The sequence below is a fragment of the Lactuca sativa genome, chromosome 2 (genome assembly GCF_002870075.4).
Source record: "Lactuca sativa cultivar Salinas chromosome 2, Lsat_Salinas_v11, whole genome shotgun sequence".
Classification (NCBI taxonomy): Eukaryota; Viridiplantae; Streptophyta; class Magnoliopsida; order Asterales; family Asteraceae; genus Lactuca; species Lactuca sativa.
Window position 1 is genome coordinate 83447862 of NC_056624.2, and position 12422 is coordinate 83460283.

General features: G+C 31.5%; 1 protein-coding gene across 1 annotated transcript; it reads left to right on the forward strand.

Annotated features, from left to right (window-relative positions):
* Positions 1-11630: 11630 nt before the first annotated feature.
* LOC111915407 (transcription factor tasR) lies at positions 11631-12113 on the forward strand. Its single transcript, XM_023911067.1, has one exon. The coding sequence runs from the start codon at positions 11631-11633 to the stop codon at positions 12111-12113; it is 483 nt and encodes a 160-aa protein (XP_023766835.1).
* Positions 12114-12422: the final 309 nt, after the last annotated feature.

The following is a 12422-nucleotide window of genomic DNA, read 5'->3' on the forward strand; positions in this document are numbered from 1 at the left end:
CTTTATTACATAAACCATATATTAATAACATGCATGTAGGACTAACAATAAATCTAAAGGCATTTGTCATTTACCTAATACAAATTTAATCTTACGAAAATATGACTGAGTGTTTGAAAGTAATAAAAATACCTTATCTTTACTCGTTAGACAAGATGAGTAATGTATTGTTTGATGATTCAATAAGCTTCAACAAATATTCCTGCAATATTCAAACAAACAGTAAATCAAGTCATATAACGAGTTATGTAATAAAATAAGTTGTTATTATTATTATTATTATTATTATTATTATTATTATTTTGATTGGGTTTTAATACTAAAACAAATCATATTATTTGTTATATGAGTAGCTAAAAATTGTTTATGTAATTGATAGATATTAAATAGAAATGCATATAAATAACTTTTTTATAACATCAAATATTATAGAAAAAACTGATTTAGTGGAAGGCAGGACTTTCTTTATTTTTCCCGCCAAATGTCTCTTTCACCTTCTACCCTATCAATGTCTGCATCGTGTCTTTCATACTCTACCGTAGTCACATATCAAAACCTCCGAAAACATAATCTTATATGGCGATCTTTTACCAATAAGTTGATTCCCTCTTTCAATCTACCATATTTTGTATATTTTCCCCCAAAAGCCCAACTAGATATCTACGGTTGATAACCTTTACTATCCCAGAATGTGAGTCGCCCCTGTTCTGCAACCTTCCATCATATAACCCCAAAATGCTCACCAAAAGGCTCACCAAAAGGCTCACCAAAAGGCTCAGGTGATGGGTTTGCTAGCTTGCCACTCTCTTGTTATTTTTTCAGATTAACATTTGAATGCAATTATTAAAGTTCAGTTATATCTGTTCTTTACTTCTTATTTGTTGTTGCAGGTTTATTCCAAGGTTTGGAGAAGAAACAGGGAAAAAAGAAGAAAACGATGTCACCGCTTAAGGTTTAAGGTGTTTCCATTGTCTACACTAGTTACTTTTGTTATGCAATTATTATATAACTATTCTGCATTGATCGTTATCAGCTTATCCTCAATGGCAGTAAATTTGAAAAACAGTCAAACAAATGTTTTGGGCAGGGTGTTTTTGTTAGTGGTTTAGATACATGAATACCATAAACAAAAAAAGTATAAGACGTATTTTAAGTATCAATATCTAAGAATTCTAATATTACAAGACTATTTATCACATAAACAATACCAATGAAGACCCTCAGAAAGGTCAAATGAAAATTGACTTAAATTTAGAGCTACTTTGATAACACTCTTGGTCATATAAATTTAAAGCTAGTTTGATAACAGTATTGTTGATGCTTCTTTTTTTTTTTTAAAAGAAAATTGAGTTACAAAATCTCGTTGACAGGAACTATAAATATGAATTGTATTCATTCCAAATGGTCAAACAAAAGAAGGCAAGTTGATGACTATAGATGAATGAAGTTGAGCTATAAATGCTACAATTTGCTTGTGACTTTTAAATTTACGTCATCTATACGTCATCTATTTTAAAATACCAACTACATTTTAATTTTACAATAAAATATTATAAAAAAGAATAGAAAAAGAAAAATAAATTCTAAATTGTTTATTACAGAAGGACCACAACTCTTATCATCTTTGAACCCATTTATTTAGATTGCTAAAATAAAATATTGGTGTGATACACTGCAATTTGTAGTTTATAAAATCTAAACCAGAGTAAACACCATGGTCAGATTAGAGGTACATACTTGGACTTAATAAGGAAGAACACATGTGTTGTAGCTAATAGTTTCCATCTCAGTCATATGTGATCTTTTAATTTTCTGCATGTATAAGGAAAATATAAACTTATGAAAATATTTTCTCGTTTAGCTTAGTGGAACAGCAAAGAATTGTAAATCAATTAAAACAAAATTTGATTAGCATTGGAGATACATACCAAGCAGCTTCTAGCTTCCTTCTCTTGATTTTTTTTTCCCGTGTATGCTTTGTGTGTGTTATGGGAGGAATAAATAGGAATGAACAAGATAATCTTAGGAATTAGTGGTAATTATCCTCCCAAATAGTTGTATCAATATATGTTAAGTTTTAAAATTTAAATTTTGTTTATGAATGGTTATGTTTTTAATTTTAAATATAATTTATTTTAGTGATAATCTTCTTTGTTTTTGGCAGAACCGCTTATTCTATGATATGCTAAAAATATAATATATTTTTTCTTGAATATCTTTCGATCTGTTTTAGTTTATTTTATTATATTATATTTTTTTTGTGTGTGTATTTTCATCAGATCATCAGCTTTATAATTTAAATATTTGATTTTTCTTATAATATTTGTTGTCCTTTTGAAAAGTGAAGGCTAATCGACAAGGTTAAGATTAATTTTGCTTTATCATTGTCCCTCACACGTCTGTACCCTTATCAGGCTATAATAAATGCTCTTAACCCTCTTATATTCTTCTCCTACTTGATAGTAACATCACAACTTTTTTTTTACTTCTGTTAATTATAAGCATCCTATCTAACTGTTTCAATAAAATGTTTGTATACGTATGTGTGTGTGAACAATATAACTTGTCAGACAAGGAGTTCCATTGCTAGTGTGGTGTAATTCGTGATTTTGATGTTGTATATTGTGAATTAAATCTTGATTTTGCTAATAAAATTAACACATAATTAGAGATGAGCAGTTAGTATCATTTCCCGATCCTCTAACAGTACCAAATTCATCGGGGACCCGACTGATTGCAGGTACCTTGTTTGTTTTGCTTTATTAGCATATTCCATTTTGGTAGAGCATAAAAGGTTAACAAGTATGTATTGATGATGTATTTTTTAAGTAGGAAGTAAGGAGTGTTAAGTGTTACAAATCTACATCAATGTTACCTCTGATTTTAACAATATAAAAGGTCACCAATTTGTTTTGACTTTTAAATTTCATATGAGTTTGATTTTAACAATATAAAAGGTCACCAATTTGTTTTGACTTTTAAATTTCATATGAGTTATAACTTTACTTCATATTCCTATAAAGTTACAAATTCATAATCTTTAATCAATTGATGACAACTAAATTAGTGCAAATTTACAATCACTTTCACATTTCATATTAAATATAACTTGTTTTACTTTACAAAGTATGTGGAAGATAACTACGTCCTTAGGGTAAAAGGATAGCATGTATCCAAGAACATGTAATCTCCAAAATAGCCTTTGATTAGCTTTATTAATTGTTTAAAAATAGGAATCAATGGTGCACCATATCTATAATGACCTGCTAGACAATCTTAAACAAGATCTTATAAATTAGAAATTAGTGTATGAGTCTAAACAAATAACTAAACAACCGGATAATAATCCTTATTCAAATAAAAGACTCATACTAACTTTCCTTTTTTATTGTTTAGCCTTGAAGCTACCCTACTTCCACATTAGATAGACCTGGCCAAATTAAGCCAAACAGTCCAAGCTTATCATAGTCCTTCATCATGATCTGACCATAAGTGAGTGGTGTCGTCAACATCATCTTCTCGAAGACTAAAGCCAAACCGGTCTTTTGACTTTCCCTTGATGTTCAACATTAAGGCTATCAAGCTTTCACAAACACTTTTTTCGATATGCATAACGTCCACACAATGGTGAGCCTGCAAGTATTCATAGTCTGAATGTTTATTTCCATGTTTCCAGTAACTAGGATCCATCTGTAATTACATAAAAAATATTATGATTCAATTAAGTCTCAACAAATATTCATGTGATATTCATCGTCTGGAACACTGTCTTAGATTTTCATGTCTACTTAAATATAATGAAATTTTATCTTCACATTTGGAAGTTACCTTTGATTGTGTGTGCCAAAGATGAAAGGGAAAGAATTAATGATATTTTATAATTCCAGGGGATATTTGTAAGGTTGCAACAAGGCTTTGGTTATTGAGGAAGCTAAACCTTTGCAATGGTCTATGCCGTTCACAACTTCTGACTCTACTCAACTTTGATGTAAGTTTTCAAAAATTAAACATTAACCGACTTAAATGTGAAAATCTGAGGCTGATCACAGACCTCAACTGTTAAAAAAACAAAAATTCTAAATTAAATTAACACACCATAAGTCTACAATAAGATTAAAGATACATACTCAGACTTAATGAAGAAGAATATGTGTTGTATCATACGATTTTCATCTCCTTCATACAAGATTTATCGATTCTCTGCACGTGTGACTTTCTGTGTATGCTAATTGATGAATAAATACAACTTTTTTCATATGGTCTCTGTTTTTTTTTTTTTTTTTTTTTTTTTTTTTTTTTTGTGTGCGTGACTGGAAGAAAAAACACCAATTAAATAGATAATCAGTGGTAGTTATCTTTCAATCCATGTTTTTATCAATATCTCTTTAGCTTTAAAATTTAAAGTTTTATTCATAATCAGTTAAGTATTTGAGTAATGTATATCTTATCTGTTTATTTATTTATTTCACACTATATGATTTTCAATGTCATAAGGAAGAAAATATAGTTGTATTCATTTATTTATCTACTCAAATGCGCAGGAATCATCTATCTGGTGTTCTTTGGAGCTGATGGCATACATTTATTGATCTTCTCTGGTTCTATTTGTGCTCCTTGTTAATTTCTTTCTATATGTTGGTAGGGTTTTTTTTGGTTTATTGACCATTTTGCCCCTGCTTGGCGTTTTTTAGTGTGGTGCTTGTTGACTGAATTTTTCTGCCTCTATTCATCCATTTGCTAAAGTTCTGGTCTGCTATGCTCTCTAGGTTGCTGGTGGGATACATCTTTGCTATTTGGACCTTTTTACCCTTGTGGGGTGTTTTCATATTGCTTTTAGTTCCCTGTTTATTTAGCTTAGCTTTTGTTTCTTTGGCTCTTCTTGTTGCTTAATATTGCCAACTTCCTTCTTGTGTGTTGCTTAATAACGTCATAGTTGTTCAAAACAAAAAACAAGTCATTAAGCCACATTTGCATTTTCTAGATGAAGTATAAACACCTGGTTGTTGAAAATGGGTCATATGGCTTCCTAGTATAGTATGACTTGTTTTGAAAGTTTGTATAAGACACATGGTGTGTACAAGTCTAATATATATGAAAAAGGAGTAATAAATGTTTTTTCATAAATGTGCAAAAACTTGATGAAAAAGAGTTTGGATGTATAGTTTTTCTCCAGGGCAAGAGAATAAGGCCCGGTTGTATTTTTAAAAATGGGTCATATAATTGTAAGGTTATAAGACACGGTTCGGTGGATTAAAACCGGATTATATAATTTTATTATATGTCCCGGTTCTTAATTTAAACCGGGTCATATTATAATCTCTCTTATAGAACCCGGTTTTTTCATAATATATTCCGGTTTTTCTCAAAACCGGGTCCTAATTGGCGAGTCTTATGACGCTTTTTGTAGTAGTGGAAATCCACAACGACACAAAGTGGAAGCATACAAAAATAAATGCTGTGAAGCTAAGAGTAGACCCATGTTCAACCAATCTAAAACAAAAATTACAAACAACCAGGAATAACAATATGTATGCTCGTAGCCTTTGATTTCTTTGGCTTAGCTAGTTGATTGGATATGTAGAATCCAAAGTCGGGTCCCTCTAATGTGTTTGTACCCAAATATCATATCAAAATTTTTTTGGTAAAGGTTTGTGCTCTTCAGACACAACGGGTGAACAAAAAAGAAACGACACATCTATCTTGGTAGATCAGGATATATAGAGGGTTTGAGAGGCAACTAAAATTCTTATGGTTTTATCACTTTGACTCTTGGTCCGCGGTTCCTCTATTTATAAGGGAGGGTGTTGAATCCTTATGGTATAATTGCTTAGTCACTATGTAATTATCCATAAGATTTTACTTTCAAATATTTACACATAAACCCCTAAACTTTATAAGTTTCTATGAATTAGATAGTTAATTAATTAACAAACTAGATCCATGGTATTCTGTCGTTTCATTAATTGCTTGAATATGTGTAACGCCCGCAGATTCGGGCTAGTCAATTTAGAGGCAATAGGGGTCGAAAACGAATTTTTGACAAGATATTATTTAGAATAAATAATCTTAACCATGTTTTAGAATATGTCACAAGGTTTCCGTACATATAAAGAACGCCGAAATTCGAGTTGTAACGAAGAAGTTATGGCTCGTCGAAGCTTTACGGCAAAACCAGCACGACACCGGGAGACGTAAATAGTGAATTTAAGATAGAGGGATTTTTAGCCTTAGTGATCTAAACCAAAGTTTTAGTATATGTTAAACCGAGAACATCCATAAAAACAACGCCCAAATCTGACTTCGTATGAGGAAGTTATGATTTTTCTAAGATTCGGCTTAGCAGTGCACGGTCCGAAACTCGAATTTTAGTTCGAGCGGTTTTTAGCTTACGCGACCTAAATGAGAGTTGAATATCTCATTAATAGGAACTCAACGGTAAAAAGATAGATGAAAACGGAGTCCGTATGAAGGAGTTACGAATTCTTCGCGGTCATTTAACAGTTTAAACGCCTCATACTGTTAAATTTGAGATCGGTCGAGAATTAGCCGACCGAGTCTAAATGAAAGTTGTAGATCTTGATTTTACCTACGCGTTGAAAAAAAGAACGTCAAAAACGGAGCTTGTATGCGATAGTTATGATTTTTCTAAGTATGAAGGCTAATACGCGATGCGGGGTGACGTGGCACCACCAGAATTGGACACGTGGCACCACAAGAAGGCTGCCACATGCCCCAACTCGGTGAGTAGGTCCTCCTACTTGGCGACTCCATCAGGAATTCAGCCTATAAATAGAGGTGTCGGGCATTCCAACTTCCTCACACCTCACCCTTCAACTTTCTCTCTTTAACCTCCCTTAAGCCCCCTAAAGTCTAGGTAAACCCTCTAGCACCTAAAGGAAGCCCCGAGGCTCCTGGAGTCCCGAGAAAAGAGCCTTTCGGCTCGGGAACGCTGCTCCAGCGAAGCCCGGTTTTGCGAAAAACCCGTTGTAAGTGCGTTGTACCTATCCTATCTTTAGTATAACTTATGTTACAATATAGTAATGTTATTAGGACCTTATAAGGAATATTTGGGCTATTATTATGGGTTATATAAGTATTGTTTAACGCTTATATAATAATAATAATAGCTAGACTATTAAATTAGTCTCGTCAAACGTTAGACTAAACTCTAGTGGTAATGATACTAGGTTTCGTCAAGGGATAATTGTTTTAAGAGTAACAAAGTGCTGTCCAAGTGCCGAGTCACCACCTTCCCAGGTGAGTGCATAGTTACTTTCATCTTACACATAGATATGAAGTATTTTATATAAATTACGTGCTATGTGTGCATATTACCTGAGTACTTGCTGTCTATGCTGGATGAACGATTTTATACACGTTTTAAATGATTTAAACTGTATATGTATTTTATATCTACAAAATGTGTTGGGTAAAACATGAGTAGATGAAATAGTTTCTGTGTGACATAAATAAAATGAAGCGGTGATATAGACCATGAGGTAAAGGTGAGAGGTGAACCATGAGAGAATCCTTTTACCCAAGTGATGGCCCCGTCATCCAGCAAAGTATAGATGACAACCACGGACTATTCTAGACAGTCCAGTGGACACTAGCAGGCTCCCAACCTGTAGGTGTTTTGAACTGTGTATTCACCAGGTGTACTCTAAAAACCCATCAACTTGTATTGCGAGTGGATTCTCGGAAATGATACTGTCGATAAACGAGATAAAACCCATTGACCTGTATTGCGAGAGGAGTCTCGAAAACGATACTGTCAATAAACGAGATAAACCTTGGTAACTATGGATTTAGTGCCTATTGAGTAAACCTTGGCACCGATGGATTTCGTGCCTATTCCTTAGGATAACCCCTAGGAATAAATAAATGAGGAATAGTTGAATTCTTAAGGTAGAGAAGATAATGGGGATGGGTAATTGGGTTGATTGTTTAAATGCTTAAACATAATAATTATATTATTGTGGGTTGAAAACCCTACGTACTCACCAGGTTTCCCAACCTGACCCACTCAGTTTATTTATATCACAGGCATTGATATGAAGTTACATTACACTGAGAGATTTAAAAGAGATTTAGATCACTATTGTAAATGAATGTAAGTTCTATTTATGCTTATTTTTCTGTATTGACGATGACATCCTAAATGTTTTAAAAGTGAATAAAAATATATTTCTTTACAAATGCTTTGATAACGCAATTATCATGTTTTTCTGGGAACAAATTCCTCAACATTTTTATTAAAATAGATACTTTAATTTTTATAAAGCATAAACAAAAATCGGTCTTTTTCTGGCTGTGAAAATGGGGATGTCACAATATGTCCTTGAGTGTAACCCAAATGGACTATGCAATTAGTAGTGATAGTACCAACCATTGTGACTGTGGGCCCTATTTCCAACAGTTTCCCACTTGCAAATGTGACAAACATTTTAGGGTCTAATATTCAGTAATAATAAACAGAGAGTACAACATCCAATGCAACTATAGTACTTACTGCAAACTAGCAATAAAACACCCTATAGACAAGTGATCAAATATTCATTTTCTCTTCAAGATATCTATATGAAAATGAGTCGAGGACAACATGTCAATCTTAATACTCAAGGTTATGCTTCTCCATAGAGAATTGTGATGACCATTTCAGACTGCAGCATTGATATGATCAACTCAGTCATAGATTGGCGGAGCATTATACTGTCAACAGCGAATCACTGTGGGGCCTAGAGATATCAACTTCCATTATTAGGGTAGATAGATGAAATAAACTTTACTACATAGACTCTGCCTATTCTCAATGTCATATATGGACATTCCCGTTATGGCTTCCAGATACAGATACAGACATCGTTGGAGAAAACCAAGACACAACATAGTGCAGATGAAAAGTCTCATGCATCTTCATTTGAAAAATATTAGATACTATCATCTTATAATTACTTATTATGGAATCCACGAAGTACTATCTATGTGTGGGTTACTCCAATACTTAAGATCTTCATTTCATCTACTCATGAGTATTAATCGCATCTGTATGATATTTTCATTTCCATGATCAATCTATTAATATTCTTTGACAATCATAAATCACTACTTACTTCTAGAAGTAGCACCAATTATGGAGGTTCAATTATATTAATATTCTGGAAGTGAGTTCAAAACTTGCAAAATAGAACACACAAATATATTAATGTAAATTGTTCCAATACAATCCATTATTAAGTAACCACAAAATAATCACAAAATCATATGAAATATAATCTTTATCAAATCCAATGTATCAAACTATAAACTATAAAATCAAACCAATTCACTAGCAAATTTAATACCTATTGATCAAATGTAATCTTCATGATTGATCTAGGACAACGGTTTGGTGAAGGCATCAACTTAATCTCTTCTGATGATATTTGAAGGCATCAGCTTAATCTTCATGATGTCTCTTTCTTCCGTTAGATATCTAATGTTGTGGAACTTTTGGAGTATATGTCTTGAACGCTTGTGTGATATGGGTTATTTTTTCAAAGTGATTATACCTTTAATGTCTCAATATTGACTTTAATTAATAATTCTTATATATATATATATATATATATATATATATATATATATATATATATATATATATTAAAGGAGGACACTTTTTAGGAATAATAAACTTATGTGACTTTTGGCATGAATGGTCCTCTGTTTATGTGTTTGTGTTCAAATCCGTCTTTAGGTCATTTTATGACAGTACCCATATTTTGTGCACCCATATTTTGTGCGGATACGTGTTGGGAGTAGTTCCGGTTTCCCGGTCATTTTGTGTTCAAATCCGTCTTAAGGTGCAATTTTTGTTTTTTAAAACAAATATATATATATATATATATATATATATATATATATATATATATATATATATATATATATATATATATATATATATATATATATATATATATATATATATATATAAACAAACTTTTTACATCCTATAGTGAAAATGAATATGTAAAAAATAGGAATTTAATTTTTTTTTTAAAAGTCATTCTTAAAATGTAAAGTTATTTTATTCATATTTCAATTTTAGTGAAAGACCTGTCGCATCCGACCACCGCTACGCGGGGGTTCTCCATCTAGTTAAAATTAAGCTAAATTATTAAAACAACAAACAAAGTAATAACCACTTTTAATACCATCTGATTTGCAAGAATTTACTCTTTTGATTCACATACATAAACTCATCACCACCACCATCATCCCTAACACCATCACCACCACCCACCACTGTGGCAGTCACCGGTGCCACCCCTCCCCCCCCCCCCCCCCCATCACTGCCACCACCGTCAAAATGTTAAAATATGGATAATATATCCATGGGGGCGTTGATGGGGGAAAAGTGGCCAGCTGAACATGGTCCAATTTTTTTCGTTATATATTTTTATTTAAAATGAAAAAATTATAATAAAGATAAGGGCCATTTTTATCTTGTTCGTCTTGGGCCTTTGAGAATATTTAGTTTTTCAACACCGGCCCTGAATATATCTTTACATATAAGTTAGAAAACAATGTAAAATTAAGTAAAACAAACAAAAGGGTATTTTGTCATTTTAAATATATTTCAATTCCATTTGCTACCAACCAAAGAAAATCTCGAATTGATTCCAATCTCATCTCTTGCCAACCAAACAAGATATAACATTATATTTTAATTCATGACAAATTCCTTTTCCAATTCCAATTACAATTCCTTCAAAAACATTTTATCAACCAAACATCTTAGGGTTTTATAACTTTGATTTTAGTTCATGGGCTCCTCTATTTTTATGAGATGGTTTAGAATCCTTATCGGTTAATTATTTGGTCCCTATGCAATTATCCGTAAGATTTGACTTTCAAATCTTTACACCTTTAGTCCTTAAGTCTATAAGTTTTAATTGATTAATTAAACACTTTGGTTATTAAAAAACAAACTATATCCCTATTATTCTTATGTCATTAATTGCTTAAATCTCTCGTCTTTGCATGTAAACTAAAACTAGATCTTTATATATATATATATATATATATATATATATATATATATATATATATATATATATATATATATATATATATATATATATATATATATTCTCATATGTCATTAATTTCTTAAACACTTGATGTTGCAACACTTTTTTGTATTTTACCAATTTCATATATCGTGTAAATGTGTTGTTTATGTATTGTATTTTAACACAATAAATATAAACCGAGACACAAATCTGTGATTCACAAATCTTCTTGTATGTAAATTAAAAATAAATTTGAGACAATTTGCTTATATATTAATATTTTTAGAATTTAAATAGTTGCATTAACTTTAAAATAATATTTGTTTATGTGTTGTCTCAATTAAGCCCACATTCAATCAGGTCTGTGCTTTCAAAGTAAATGTTATTAATGTTAATTACTTATGTCAAATCATAAAAGTTGTAGAATATTTATGTATAATTTTAGACGGAAATTGGTTAAGATAATTAGATTTTATATGTAGCATTAAATAAGCACACATATAAATCTCTATATATACTGGTGATTTGATATCAATTATTTCAAGTCATTATTGGAATATTGAGAAAAGGTATACAATGGATCTTAAGTTTTTAGTGGCTATAGTTGTGGGGCTTTTAATTTTCACATCTCATATTGTTTGTGGTAGAAAAATTATTGGAGAGGAGATGAAAATCATTGGATATGGTGAGGCTACTAATAAGAGTTGTGACTCAAAAACAAGTGTATCATGCGGTGTTCGCCCTATAATACCTGGAGGAAAGATCAAACGAAGTGGTAAAGCAATGCCCAAGGCAAGTACGAATGTAAGTATGGGTGATGATACTGGGTCGACCAATGAAGAGCCTATCATTGGAATTAAGAAAAACAAAATGCCAATTAATTCAAGGTATAATGTTTCCCTTGGCGATGTATTTAATACCAATGGACAATATTCCAGTCAAATGCCAAACAATGGCATGCAGAACAATCAAAATGAACAAACGGGGGGAGGAGGAGGAGGGGGAGGCGGTGGAGGAAATGGTGGCGGTGGAGGTGGCGGAGGCGGCGGACGAAAATGATGATGTTGAAACTAAAATGAATCATCTACGATAATAAATGATACATCATTTTACAAAACCTCTCTATTTATAATAAGATATGTATTGTTCAAATATAAATCAAATATGTATGTATTATCTCCTTATGTACTCTACATGAGTTATTTAATGAATAAAGGCATGATGTTATATCTTTCTTTATCCGTATTATATATATATATATATATATATATATATATATATATATATATATATATATATATATATATATATATATATATATATATATATATATATATATATATATAGATAGATAGAGAGAGAGAGAGG